The sequence below is a fragment of the Acanthopagrus latus genome, chromosome 18 (assembly GCF_904848185.1).
Source record: "Acanthopagrus latus isolate v.2019 chromosome 18, fAcaLat1.1, whole genome shotgun sequence".
NCBI classification, from domain to species: Eukaryota; Metazoa; Chordata; class Actinopteri; order Spariformes; family Sparidae; genus Acanthopagrus; species Acanthopagrus latus.
Genome location: NC_051056.1, coordinates 30,330,626 through 30,346,156, shown reverse-complemented (window position 1 = coordinate 30,346,156; position 15,531 = coordinate 30,330,626). Strand labels below are relative to the sequence as shown.

At 41.8% G+C, this 15,531-nt stretch overlaps 1 protein-coding gene across 14 annotated transcripts in view; it reads right to left on the bottom strand.

Moving 5' to 3' along the window:
• rapgef2 (Rap guanine nucleotide exchange factor (GEF) 2) overlaps positions 1–15,531 on the bottom strand; it is a 110,053-nt gene that overhangs the window by 55,276 nt on the left and 39,246 nt on the right. For 13 of the 14 annotated variants that reach the window (XR_005071059.1, XM_037076670.1, XM_037076658.1 and 10 more), the window contains exons 4-5: positions 12,904–12,987; positions 37–112 (exon numbers count right to left, since the gene is read on the bottom strand). Coding sequence is in view for 13 of the 14 variants with exons in the window: in XM_037076670.1 (XP_036932565.1) it covers positions 37–112; positions 12,904–12,987 (160 nt within the window). In the remaining variant the exon portion in view is untranslated. Of the gene's footprint in view, positions 1–36; positions 113–5,296; positions 5,529–12,903; positions 12,988–15,531 lie in introns of those variants that run through there. The other variant, XM_037076671.1, reaches the window with a different exon arrangement.

Here is a 15,531-nt window from a genome sequence, read left to right as displayed (position 1 = left end):
CGCTCGTGTGCTGAAAGTCTGAACGATGGGACTCACCACAATCATCTCTGAGGGTTCCAGGACGATGCACTCACATCCGCGTCGCAGGCTGCCGGCTGATCGCTTCCCAAAACTGGAGAGAAAAAAAGACATTAATGAAATGATGAGAAAAACTATTATGGGTGACAAGTTGATGTTAAAAGTGGAGCAGCTTAGCACCCGTTTGTAAATGGTGCATCTGTTCTGACGGCACACTGACGGCCAAGAAGCAGAAGGATCATCTAAATATCTGCGTGAGTCTACAGGTGAGTCTCTGCACAACATTTTAAATATGCAGTCTGGAATTTCTATATAAATGTTGAACAGAGCAGCATTGAATGGACAGTTCCCCCTTTCAGCTGGGACCACTCCCACCTGAAGGGAAACACCCGCCTCTGGAAAAGTCCACTTTCGTGACGTCACAAGTTGTACAGTATGCCGGGCTCCTAATGAGAGGGGGGAGCTGGAATATTAAAAGCAGCAGAGACCAAAACGTCTCACAGAAGGGCAGCAGCCATGGAAATTCTGAGCATGAGGAGACCCAACTCGCGGGTTTGATGAAGAATGCAGCCTTTGTCCAGCTCAAGGCCTCGATGCGGAGACACAGGGACTTCCTTGTTTGTTATTTTTAACGTCTTTCGATTGAGAATGTGACCCACATCTTGTTGGTTTACTGATATTTTTTTTAGATAAACTGAAATGACACCAAAAGAACAGGCGGCTGTCGAGTTCATGTGGCTGCCTCGTGTCGCGAGTCAAAGGTGTCCTGGAAGCTCCAACGATGTCAACACACATAACCGTAGGAGAGAGAACTATAAATGAAATAACCATAACAACCTGGTGAACTGATGGTCAGGGGACAGAGAATTAATCATGAAGTTGTGTTTGTTTCCAGTAAAAATGGTTTAGATTCACTGTCTCCACTTCTGCTGGCTGCTGGTTAGACGTCACTGTGGGTTCTGGAAATCTACACGACATCTAAATGCTGCATCACAGGCAGCTGGACGTGTTTCAGTTTCTTGAAGATGTTTCACCTCTCACACAGAGATAATAATCCTTATCATCACTACTTGCAGCCCTAATCATTATGTGTGTTTTTCATCTGATCTGAACTTCTTTTATTTCTTCATTTGCATTTGTTTTGTTGTATTTGGTTTCATACTGAGGATGTTCCTGATGACTAACTTCCCTGATGTTTAAAGAGAAGTTTAAACTTGGACAATTCTATCGAGTAATAAAACACACTGAAAACAAACTGAGCACAAGTTCATACATATTACATCTGTGATTCATCAGTTAGCTGTTGGGTTTATAAAGCACCATTTGACAAGTTTTTTAATGCATTTATTTTATCAGAGCTGTAAGTATTTGTCCAACAATCAATAGTTGAGGCAAAAGACTGTCATGTTTCTCAAGTTGTCTTGGTTCCAGGCTGCTGTTATCACACACTGATGTTCTTTCTCCATTCATGAAATGGGCTGTTCCTCTAGTTCCTTCCCTTCACTGTGTGGCTGATGGGAAGTGAGTAGCCTCGGGTGTCGAACAGTCTCAGTACTCACACTGAAGTGAGCAGTGAGTATGTTGTGTGGCTATCTGCACAGAGGTTGTGGAGGTGGCAGCCTTCATCGATCACACTGACAGGTGCAGACCTCAGGCACAGCATGGCCTAAATGCTTGGGAGGCCTGGGCGTGTGGCCACATGGTGTCGGTGCAGCCCGGTCAGGCTAGAAGACAAACACCAGCCAGCTGCAGAGAGCAGGTGATACTCTACCTGCCACTTTGGCAAAGAGCAAATAATGATTTTTCATGGAGCCTTTTATTTTCTAAAAGTCGATTTCGCTTGCTTTGCTTTTCTCTTTCTGCTGCCTTTCTCAGACAAGCCTTTGTTGGGTTTTGTGTTTTTTCCTCTTTTGTCAGCCGTTCTGTTGTTTCTCTGCCAGTGCTGCGGTTTTACTTGACTAATTTGTCAACTTTATGATACCTTCTGAATAACAGTTTGCCAAAGAACCATATTGAACTACTGCTGGGTTGCATAAAGTGAAATCAAAGACAACAGTCAGTGACAGGCCGGCCCACGACGAGCGAATAAAGGCAGTCGGTGGGTTAATGCTGATGGTGGCTGTTTGCTTTGCCTGAGCTCTAGTGTAATGCGGTTCAGCTCTGCTTGTAGCCCTCCGACATACACAAGGCTGAATTCCACCACAGAGCTAAACGGAGCTACAGTATGAAGAGCTTACTCTGTAGTTTCACTCAAATTCTCACAAGAGGACAAACGTTGGAATTCTTTTCCAAGTTATTTCCAGTAAAGATGATTTGTCAGCCGGGAAGCAGCTTCTGAGGAACGAACGCGAGCTTTTGATCTGGTCTTTACAGACATTTAGAGTCGGTACCAGCTCTGATCCTGTTGAGCCTCTCTTGGCTGGCTCTTCTGTGGAAAGAGGAGCAGTGATTCCACCCATTGTGCATCACGAAACACGCTTGGCCACTAAATGCAAACACCAAAGTGACACGTTCATCACGTTCCTCCATTACATTCCAAACGTGTTTAATCCAATCCACCATTTTGCAGGAGGCAAATGCCACTGGCAACGTGAGATATTAAAGAAGGGATTACAGAAGTGGAGAGTGAGGGGGTGGGAGTTTTTTCTAACACAAAAGTGTCTTGTTTGGAGATTAAAGCCTCCACTGCTGTATGACTAGTCCTGAGCAAACATAAAGTAGAACCTAATGAGTGGGTGAATGCAAATTAGAGAAATAACATATGTTGAAAACAAACATTTGATTCTTTCAGTTGATGCTTGGTTGCGTTTGGATGTGTGCATCTCTGCAGCAATCGACACCATCATGCTGCAAAGTTTGACCCATGCAAATATTTAACTTCTAATAGCTTTACTAAGGATGCTGAAGTATGTGTATATATTCACAATGAATAATTCAGCAGTGTGAAATCTAGGTCCACAAGTTGATGCAAGGTTCTCTCTTTCCTGAGAACTACAGAATGTGTCAGCCGACAAACTTACAGAGTCAGATAAGAGGATACATAAAGATAAGAAAGGTGCCAGATGCTTGAACAGGTATCCAACTCTTTGATAACAGCGCTGAGGAAAGATTATCACTGACACACTTTCCAGGTCAAAACGCGGCTGTATGTGCTGCAACATTTCATACAACATCATTATCTTCACCTAATTCTTCCTTCGAGGGGAATTCACTCAACAGAAGCCATTAAAAATACAACAGACTACATGCAATACATAAATACATAAACACGCTGCGTATACATGTACAGACAGACATAAACTGAAGAACTCCGAAATGAGGGTACAAGTACATTTTACATGTTTCTGACATGCATGTAGCATTTATCTTCAATTATACAACTGTCTCGAGTCTTTCCCAAAGCTTAGCTTCCATCCAATCAATCACAGTGATAGTTAAAGACTTCATCTGACAGCTAAAAGCTACAAACTTTCCTTCAAAGGCTGATGTGGACCTGACACACCTGGCTCTGCTGCAACACCTGTTGCTTAAACATGACATCATATGATGTCGCTGTGTCACTGACCCACTTTCATGTTTCATAACCTTCCTCGACTGCTGCCTGTTCTACTTTCTACAAGGAATTCTACAAATAGAGAATGCTGAGTGCATTTTTAGGGGTATTTCTTCTTCTTCAGTCAAAAAGACATTGTGATGTATTGTAGATGATTGTCTTATGATGTACTAAAATACCAGAATTGCTATATCGTGATACAAGCTTTATCTTTTAAATATAATGAGTTATGTATTATATCAACTCTCACCCCTAGTTAAGATCAAGAAAAGAAATAAAACGAGAGAAGAGATCTGACTTATAAACCATCATTTTATTGTCTGCTTTTAAAATATTTTATTTTGGTTAAAAATTCCATAAATGGATAAATAAATATAAACCATAAAAAAATACAAACTAATCAAAGTGCAACAGTAGCTGCTCTACATGTGGCCAACACATTAGCAAGCCAAACAGAGAACTGCTGCTGACGGGTGGAACGTAGATTCTTTAAATAGCTCATCTACTCTCTGTTTGAAAAGTTCCTGAATTTGCTGCCATCAGACACTTTGTATGAGCTGCTCTCAGACAGCCAGTATCTCCCTTTCAAATTAAACCCTGAAGCTCTCTCTCAGTTGACAGACTGACATCTCCCCTGCCTCAGTGGCCTCGCATTCCCCCCCGTTATACAACAAGCCCGGGCGTCTGGAATGTCAGTCCACATGCATCACCAGCCTTTCAGTCTGCGAGCCCGGCAGCCCACCACCAAAGCCTCAGATCCATTCTGCTGTCTGAATGAGGCAGTGCAATCCCTAATCTGCACCCCTGGTCTTAGCTGGGGGAGGAGGAGGGTGGAGGGACGAAGGGGGGCTCCTCACTCTGTTAAGCAGTTTAACTGAGTAAGTGGTGAGAGGGCACACCGGCTTTTTTAACCCACCAGACTCTTAAGCAGGACAAAGATTAAACTCCCTGGTTATGCAAGACTTTAGACCCAGCACAGGAGCAGGGAAGGGGAGGTCAGCGGAAGGAGAGGAAGGAGTCTCAAGAGTCCACGGCTGTTAAGTCAATGAAAACAGCATCCAGGCTAGAGGGGTTTACCAACATCCTCTCAGAGCTGCAGCTGACCACCCGACCACCTCTCGCCATGCAAACATAAACAGAATACCTGGCAGGAACAGCATGGCCGAGCCACACACATCCCCCGGACCTTTGCCCCGCCACTTCTGAAATAGAGGCAGACACTGATGCCAAGAATGTGCGATTGACTCGTGACTTTTTTCCTTCCCGAATTACAACCTCACCGACATTGTACAGGCGAAAAGAAAAGGGCATTGAAGTTAAGCGGGAGCTCGACTAGACTAGCCGCTCAAAACTTCTCCAAGACGTATCAATCAATCAATCATCTCGTCTGCTATCATCCATTTTTAACACATTCTCCCCTCAGCAGGCGCTCCATCTTTGTTTTGGTTTCAAAGTTGCCAAAAGTCTTGAGTCACCCCCCTCCCCCGAACGTGAAGAGCGCACACCCCTTTAACTGGCAGCACACACCGCACACTGTCAAATCCAAAATAACATCAAAGTCGTGCTTCACATTCCAGGTTTGAAGGCTTTACTACAACCAGCTCCCGGCTCGCAGACGAGTCAGACTTTTAAATTACAACCAAAAAAACACACAGCAGTTTCTAGGCACAGTGTTGGTGAGTCATACACACAGGAGTGAAGTACTGCTGTAGTCTGGACACTCACCCCCGACACTCCACACTGCTCCCAGACTGACACCGCCACCTGATAAGATAAGAGGGTCCTCTCCTCTCGCAGTTAGTCCCACAGTCCCACCGTCAGTCCAACAATCACGTCCCGAGTCCTGACACTTTGGTGTGGCTGCGGCATATCGTCCCGCACACACCCCGCTGCTGCTGCTGTCTGCGAGAATGGGAGTGTGTGGCTCGGAAAGTGTGTGTGGATCAGCCTCTGCCCGATGGCTCTGCCCCCTTCTCTCTCTTCCTCTCAGTGTAATGTGGTGCGTTGACTGCAGCCAGCATTCCAGCGTACAACTCACTTCCTGCTACAGAGTTACCAGTGAGTGAGCGGGCGGGGTGTGTGTCCATGTGCGTATTTGTGTGTGTGTGTGTGTGTGTGTGTGTGTGTGTGTGTGTGTGTGTTATGGAGGAGTGGGTAGGTGTGGACAGCTGGTGTCCTCCCCTGTCGGTAGAAGTTGCTCATGAACTTTCGTAAACAGCTGAGTAAAGTCAATAGATCTTTAAATGAATGCTGAGAATACAACTGAAAATCTGAATGAATGTTCAGCTGATCATTCACTCTTATTTTAAGTTTCTGATAGAGCTGAAACAATTAGCTGACTTCCCTTGAAATATAGCCGGACATGTCGGCAGGTTTCATTACAAATAGCCGGCGGTGTGACTTGAACTGTGGTTGGTTGTTTGGTTTGTAACAACGCCACCACAATTTCCTCCACCTCCTGGTGTGGAAGGTGGCTAACGAGCATATCATGTGAATGTGATATGCCACATTGGGAATATCTGTGGTTGGCAGAAATGCTAATTGATAACATTACAACCTGGTGACTGGGCTCTCCAAACAACTGATCAGTGAATGGAGGAAAGCCTTACAGCTGTCTTAGTGAATGAAAACATGGTTAGCCGATTAGCAGTCTTCCTGGCAGCACAGTATTTAAACTCATATTCTGTTTTTTTTGTTCAATCTCTACTCCACTAAGCTTGTAATGAGTGTTTTTTTAACAAACGCGTCTCAGAGCAGTCACATGGTTCATCCTCTGGTTACAGTTAAAACCATTTTTAAGATAAAAAACTAAACCACTTGTCCTCTGAATGCACTTTAAGTTAAAGTTAAATATCTCATGACATCCAGCGCTGGCTTCTTCTTATTGAATGTACTTCTTGTAAATCTACCAAATGAATTAATGCAAAAACTTTCCACATCAACCACGTCCACAGATCTCATACTTATGGATCAGCCATGATCCTCGTTTGAATGTGAAGCTAACAAACAGCTCAAGATGTAATGAGTCGGCAGCACGACGGACGAAGGATTAGACTTAAGACTGCTTTACTGGTGAAAAAATAAACATAATTGGCGACGAGCAAATCCCAATAATATTTAACCCCCAAGTGAAGAGCTGTTGAATGAACTTTATGGACAGCTTTTTAAAATAATCCAATCAAAATCAGAGCGATGCAGCAAGCAGCAGAGAAAATACTGAAGAAATGTCTCTTCATCAAATGTCTCTCCCAGGTACTGTAGGTTCTTCAAACTCCATGGCCCAAATTAATATTGCAAACTTTCTATTAATTCTTAAACCATCCAGAGACAGTCAAAACAACCATGACGACCTTAGACTGGTTCAGAGCCACAGAAGACATTAATCATGGGCTCAGCAGAACTTCTATGACTAATAAATTGATATAAAAGTGTAAAAATTGGTGGAAACCTCCTTCAAATTACAATAACACTTTAAGCTTAACATTAGAACAGCTCATGAAAAAGCTACTCAGCAGTAGTTCAGTTCAATTTGAACATTTAGAAGAGACTCTTCACTCATAATGTGACTCTACCAGGTTTATCACAGAGTCTTCAGCAGAGGCCTGTGGATGGATCCGTCACTGGAGCTCATGTGAATGTCTGTGGTTATTCTTAAATGTTTTGCCTGTAAATCAGTTTGAAAATGATACGTAAACTCAAACCTGACCTCATAAACTTTCAATCAAAGTCACACATACGACATTTACACATACAGTAAGAATGAAAATCCCCTTTCAAGTATAAACTGTTCATAGTTTCCAGCACTGAAAAGAGATGAGTTGGATCTGTACTTTCACAATTAGGGAATGAATTACCACTGACTCAGTATTTATTTCACAGTCACAGATGAGTCTGCTGCTGCTGACTGTCAAGAAATGATTTGAACGCTGCTGACCCTTTTCTCCCAGCATGCAGCAGTTCACAAGATAAAGATGATGACATCCTTCTGGTAACTGGCTGCTGATGTGAACTCAATTCAGCGAGCAGTTGCGTTTTCGGTGAGCTGATGATCTGAAAACTGTCCAGCGAATGACCAGAAGTAAAGTTCGGACAGCAGTCATCTGACGGGGATAATAAATGTAGGCAGCGGCAGGAGGGGGGGAAGTGAAACCAGCTCCAGGTTAATAAAGTTTATATCATGGTGGAAGTTTAAGTTCCACACACGGGGACGTTATTCAAACTGTAGCTAAGAATATCTGAACATGTTACACAACATTTGAACATTTTATCATGAATGTTGCTGTCTGGGGAGGAAAGGCTAATGACAAAGCTTTTATTGATCTGCTCTGCCAAAGTTTATGTGTTATGATGTTACATAATTTGAAGTTTTCTGTCCATTGCTTAAAAGAAAGTTGCTGAGTTGCATCAAATGGAGAGCTGCAGCATCGACACATCGATCTATAAATAACTCTACATCTGCCCACAACAAGAACGACCAACCAACAACTCTGTGTCAAATGTGAGTGGATTTTAAATCTAGAGAATCACACCTTTTTCACATGAATTAAACAAATGCAGGATCAAGATGACGCATTAGGAGTTTGATAGTGACCCAACCAACAGATGTGTGGAGCATCTGGAATAAATGTGCATGTCACTTGTGAACTGTGATGTGTTTGATTAGAAGAACGACCAGCACAAGAAATGACAAAAAGACTGACGCTAACAGATTTTGCCTCAGCTCACATGTTGAACAACAAAGCTGTGTGTACTCTGGTAACTGTAGACAAAGAGAAGCGAAAGAACAATGGTGTTTTTACTTTCTGTTCAGCAAACCTGAAACCACTTGATCATTATTATCAAGTCAGGAGCGGGGCCGCAACTAACGACCAGCTGACACATCATCAGTTCATCTACTGATTGAGTGATCAGTCGTTGAGTTTATATTGAGTAAAAAAGAAATATACTCAACACAAATTCCCAGAGTCCGAATAAAACTCTTCATATGGCTTCTTTTGTCTGACTCACAAACTAAAAAACAGAAGACTTGTCATTTACGACCACAAATGAAGAAGAGCAGGAGAACCTTACATTTAAGAGGCTGCAATCAGGAGGAACAAGTCGGTCTCTGGTCATTAACTCATGTTTGCCTAACTGTATCATAAAAGATGGCGGACTGTGATTGGTCCACTGTGCAGTCTGCCTTCTCTCTCCTGCAGGACCAGACAAATCAGTACCGTCCAGCCTCACACCGACATGAAAACAGATCATATTTGATTTCATGCTGGTCACACAGGTTGGTTTCTTTCACCTAACGACTGAGTCATTCCTCTTGCTCTGGATCACATCTCACTACAGAGACCGGTGAAGAGAGGGCAGCACAGAGAGACGAGCACTGAGCGAAGTGATGGAGGCATATCAGGTTTTCAACCTTGCTGCCAGAGTAGATATGAGCAGCCACTTCTGGGCAGGGCCTGCTTGAAATCCAATTCCACCACATCTTTAAAAGCTTCAGGAAGTCCCGCTGGACTCCATTCAGTTCCTCGTGTCACAACCAATTTCCCCTCCGAGCCATTTGAACCTCACCATTTCTCCTCTAATCTTTTTTCTTTGTCATTATGGCCATTACAAAAACTCCAATGACAGAAACAATTTCCAGTGAAAATTACTGTGAACTGAAAGAGAAACACAACAATAGTTTAGATAGTAAAGAGGAAACACTTCAACATGTAAACATCCACATATGTCGCCTCCGTGCAAAGACTGACACACCTGTTGAGGTGCGACAGTCATGTTTCTGCCCGTGACGTCAGATGGCTTCTAGCGTATGCACAACAATGGACCATGCTGTTACTGTAACTGACAGTGAACAATTTCTCTGTAACCATTACTGGGAATACAACCGCTGTCAAAAGAAATGGTTCCTTCTTCAACTGAAAATTGATTTGGAGTGCTGAGCGAGTTTCATGACCCAGAAGTCCTTGAAAACTTGAATGAGAATGTGTCATTTTGAGCGTGTCATTTCAAAAATGTTTTTTTTTGTCACAGGGGAAATAGGCCTCGCTTCATTTCACCCACAAAAAGGATGTTTTCTCTCCGGCAGCTGCACAGCGAGGGCTGTGGAAGAAGGCACAACTGTAATGTGACTACTAACAACAGCTCTATCAGTTAAAATTAACAAAATGTCTTTATATCTACAACAACCAATAACTGCATGCCAGATATTCAACCAACCAATCAGCACACAGTACAGAATCTGTGACCTGTCATGGTGTCACACTTCACCAGAACAAACTGATAAGTCAACGTGTCCTGATGACTTTGGTAGTTGTTGTTGTCTTTATACTGAGATATTGTTCATTTATCTCACTGTGGACTAATCTAAGAGGTTTTGTGGTGCTCTAGCAACACAATACTTCCACCTTTTCTTCTGAGAAAGATGGGCGATATTTACGGCAGACGAGCGCCGCAGGGATTTTCATTTCCAATACGACATGGCGACCTGCTCCAAGGTGTGTCTGTAACTGTCGACGTGGGCAACCGAGCGGCTGCAAACACTCTTCGTCCCTGCAGGGTTATCCAAGAATAGCTGCTTCGCTACTTTAGTAATAAACACATTTCACTTATAAATTCTTCACAATAAAAGTTCTCCAATATCTAGTTATATAAAAGCTTTTATTATGACGTAGCAAAACCAGGAGATGTTGAGCTCACACCAGCTGAAACTTCAAGCGAACGTGATGAAACAGTAAAATAGAGCAGATGTCTGAAAGTGCAAAGAAGGCTGCAGGAGAGAAGCTACGACAGCACTGAGAGCTGAAGACACGGAGACTTCTGAAACGTCTTTCTCTCTGGTCGACTACACAAACATTCGTCTCGTCATCACAACACGTTTGTTTGAGGGTAAGAAACGTGGCCTTGTTACAGGTTTAACACAGCCGTGTGACATCACGGTGGCCTGTCTGGAGGAGGGCAGGCGGGCCTTTGACCCACTCCAGTGAAGGTCCGTCTCTGGTGCGGCTTGGCTCAACTCAGCACGGTTAAAATGGCAAGATTTGAATCGGTGCTGTCAGAAGTGCCGGAGGGAAAAGACCCACAAGAAACTGTCATCATTTAGAAAAATGACAACAATTGTTTCCTGACTAGATTGAGTCAATTCATACAAACGGATGTGAGCAGACTATCTGTTGCTACGCTCCCAAAACCGACTCTGCTCTACATTCTGATTGAAGTGATTGTGATTACTAGAGCTCAATATCCAGATTGTGCATCAAATGTATAATTTAGTGCAGTTGACAGAATTGAGACAGTCTTGAGCAACACAGCTGGCATCTCTTGAAACAAAGTGAGCTAACTTCACATGGCCTCATACAGCAGAGTGGTCTCCTACGCAGCCTTCCTCGCAACATATGCTTAGTAAACATTTTCAGAGCTCAGTCTTCCCCAGCGACTGCAGCCGGGCATTAACTTTAATCTGCCAATACCTGCAAATCCCCCTCCAGTGTCCCATACACCCACTTTCACCTTGTCAAAACTGAAAAGGTCGTATTTCAGAGGGGAGCAGCTTTTTGGCACATTTCCGATCAAGTCTTCACTTTAAATGCCTCCCACACTCGCGTGAATCCAGAGCATGACCGCTGCCGACCCCCACAGTGTGCTGCTGGGATTGCTCCGCTGCACGGGCTAAAGTGGCGGCCCCGAGCTCCGAGTGGTCGTAGGTGTGTGTTATGCAAGCCTAATGGATAAAAAGATCATTGTTTTCAAGACGCCCACAGAGATGGTTCATGTAACAGATCTGCTTGTGAAATCGCAGCTTTTTAACATTTTGGTCTTGGCTTCAGAGGTGGTGATCACTGCTGAGAGCTGCAGAGGGAAACATTAAGTCCTCTGAACGTGTCGTAGAGAATTATGATCCATCATGGAGGTCGGGCTGTGGTGACACACTCACTGTGTGCAACTGCTTTAAAATCCTGCTTCAAACATTTGTTCTTGAAAACCTGCCGTGTCAGTGCGGGGGGGTGGTGTTACATGTGATCATGAGACTTTTTAAAGTGACCACAAACACTTTTTAACCACTGACGAAATGAGATTGTTGCATTTTGTTCTCTTCGGTGAAGCTGACACTATAATCAAAGCAACTGTTTCTCCGTGGTGTGACTTATGTTGATGTTGGAATGTGGTGGCGTGCCGTTATTGTGCTAAATTCTGGAACAGACGATATAAATTCATGTGTAACACTTTACATCCTCTTACTGTATGAATGTAAACATAAACATAATGTTGTTGTATTCAGCTGAGAGGATGTTTCAACTGTTAATGTTCTGTATTTATCAGCAGAATATTACTTCCCCTATGAAGACATATTCTATACTATTACAGCCATTATTACAACTTTACTAAAATATACAATCTTATCACTAACAGCCGCCACTTATTGATGAACACAGTTGGAAACTATATCTACATTACAGTGAGTTATGAAACACTTATTAAATATTCACATACTGCTTAAAAATGCTTAATAAAAGGACCTGGAGTAAAAATATGATAATCATTCTGAGTAAATACGTCCTGATGTAGAATCTGTACATTTAAAAGAAAATGTTCTGCTTTCTGTTCACTGGAAGTTTAATCTTTATGTTTTCTTGTGAACTCGGGATGATTCCATGTTATTTCTTCTACTTCCTCTTTTAATTCTGGACTTTTTCTTGGGAATATTTTGCCCTTATATTGCCCTGCGTTTCATTGCTTGCTTTGTTCCTCTAGAAACTGCAGACAGATTTGCTGATCATTTCTGGTGTCCTGCAATAAAAAATGCACCAGAAGCACTGGAATCACGGTTTGTTTGGATTATACCAGCAATCAGTGTAAATGTAAAATCCTCTGCATCAATTAGTTGCCAATAATTGACATGTCAGCACATTCACATTTTGTGCAGTGGTGCAGTGGATAATGAATGTGAATCCCTGCGTTGGCAGCAGTGGTCACTTCCTCCTCAGTGATTATTCTCTATGACAACATAAATAAAATGTACTTTTGGGACAGAAAAGCAATTATCTGGTTTTAACTTTTGGGAGAAGCCAACAGGCAGATCCGTCCTCTGTGACCTCAAGTAGCTGCTCTGCTAACGATGCTTAATAAGTCCATTTTGATAAAAGGAATCACTCCTGTCTACATCTGTGGATGAGAGAGAGCTGAGACAAACTATTTTCATATTGTATGAATTAAAATTGTCTATCTCTTGCCAGTCGAGGATGAATTGTTTATCTCCTCCTGTGACTGAGCTGTTTGCACGTTAGTGCCGAGATCAAGCCTTCAAACGTGCCCTGAACCAAGATGGCAGATGATCCTACCTGCTTCTGGGCAGGAACATGGACTCTTTGATGAAGACGGAGCCGGACAACAGGATGTACCAGCAGCTTCCGATGTCATCAGGACTGGAAGACAGAAAGAGAGAGACAGTTAGCATCAGTACCACAGGAGGCGGAGGAGATGTCCACGATATCATGATTCCAAATTATGAATAGAGTAAAGAATTATTAAAAACTGGGAAGATAAAGGCCTCCAAAATCACATTATTGTACAATTTTATAGCAATATATCTTCTGTAACGAGTGTATGTACATACAAGATTATAACACCCTTATGGAAGAATTCTCCTTAACATATATACATATATATATACATATATACATATATACATATATATATATATATACATATATATATATATATATATATACATACATATACTATATATAACATATATAAATATATATATATCTATATATATATACATATATATATATATATATATATACATACATATATACATATATATACATATATATATACATACATATATATATACATACATATATACATATATATATATATATATATATATAATTAAATGAATAAGCCTCTCAGGTGTTAATATCTGCTGTTAATCTTGGTCCATGAAGACTGTAAACTAAATATCTGAAGGTGTCAGTGTGTCAGTTAAACAAAACAAAAGGACATCAAAACTGGAACATTTTTTGGCCCCAACGTTTGAGATAGTAATCAGGAAATGATGGAAAGATTGAACATGATAAAATGATGATTTTTTGGGCGCCTGTGTTATATAACGCTGAACATCTGCGTTGTGATTTACTTGATCTACGTGCTGCTGCGATCTAATGCGTCAGCAATGTAAGACTGCTCACTTTGCCAAACACAGATCACTGCTTTGAAAAAAATAAATAAATAAATAAAAGAGTGAAAAGATGAAAACATGAGACAGAGAGAGTGAAGAGTGTTAGAGAGAGAACTATGAATGAACTGAGGAACCATGTCTCATCCACCCACACCCGTGGCCCTGCTGAGGCACACAGACGAGGAAATTGGGCACTGCAGACGAGGTAAACTCAGAATGACCTCTGAATGATGCTGCTGGCTGTCAAGTTCTTACAACACGGCTGGTAAACAAACACACATACAGACTTGCACCACACTTCGCACCACTTTTAGCATTTCAGTTAACTCACGGACACTTTTTCAGGTTGAATACGTCACGTGGCGCTGGGAGGGAACATCGAGATTCTAATGAGGAGAGTTTGCTCTCAGATAAACAACTCACTAAATATGAAGTGAACTCAGACTGTCCGTGTTAATAAGGCATGCTGTAAGAACTGTGTTTTTTCTAATGTATCAGTTTTGTTTTCATGCTCATCCAGTTTATCTCAGGACTTTCATGGCTACCAGAGGGATTGCAGAGAGATAATCTTCTACACTCAGTACATCCAGGATTATCAAAACATGCTAACATTCTGAGCATGTAAACAAATGCTATGGAGATGGATGAGAAAGTTGATGCTCACTTTCATTTATATGCAACCGGCCAGAAGGCTCAAAGGATAAACCTCGCATTTGAAATCTTGGAGCAAGTCAGTTCAGATATCACAGAAAGAAAAACCGACAGTTCTGCTGCTCGATCTTATTTTTACTGGATTTTGTTAATACATTCTCTGTTTGTTATTCTGGAGCTGAACAACGCCGTCGTTTCTGATTTAATTTGAGATTTTAAAAATGCCTACATCAAACACGTCACCTCTTGGCCCTCTGACAGTAAAGAGGAAGTAGAAACCCACAGGAGGAAGTATCCTCATGACACTGATACCTCCGTCCTCCAGCGCTGAGACATGAACACTCAAGTTCTGGCAGCGATGGACAAAAATAGCCGCACGTACAAAAATTCTGCTGTGAGGATTCAGCACCACTAAAGCTGAACTACGACCAACTGTCTCAGTTTGGTGCCTTTATTCTTTATTCCAGCGTCCTGACAATTTCATTACACAACAGACAGCAGAAGTGTGTAAATGTTAAACTTATGTTGACAACATTTGTCAGTTTGGTTTTGACTTCAGTGATGCAACTAACAATTATTTTCACAATTATTTTCTTGTAACGATTAATAAGTTAGACTATGAAATAATTAAAAATCCTTATAACGATGTCCCAGAGCTCATGCTGTTATGTGTTTGTTATGTACCATCTTTCAAGACATCACGTCTTGAAAGATGGTACATAACAAAAAAGCAGCACATCCTTCTATTTAAGAAGTTAGGACCAGTAAATCTTTAACAGTGTTGCTTGAAAAACTACTAAAACCATTAATCAATTATCAAAACAGTCAGGAATTACATTTCTTTGACTTTGACTAATCGATTAATTACCAAATCTTCACAGCTTTAACTGTCTTCAGTGAAGTTGTATTTATTGTTGGTCATTTAAAGTACACATAACAGCCACAGTTATTGTTATAAGTCTTTAACGGATAAGCTCAGCCTTTTGGGAACAAGGCTTACTTTCTTTGTACTGACACTTAGAAGAGAGTATCCATTGCACCCTCATGTCTATATAAAGCTAAAGCAAACAGCAGATTAGCTTAGTTTGGTACAAATGGAAACAGGAGTAACAACCAGCCCGGCTCAGTTCAG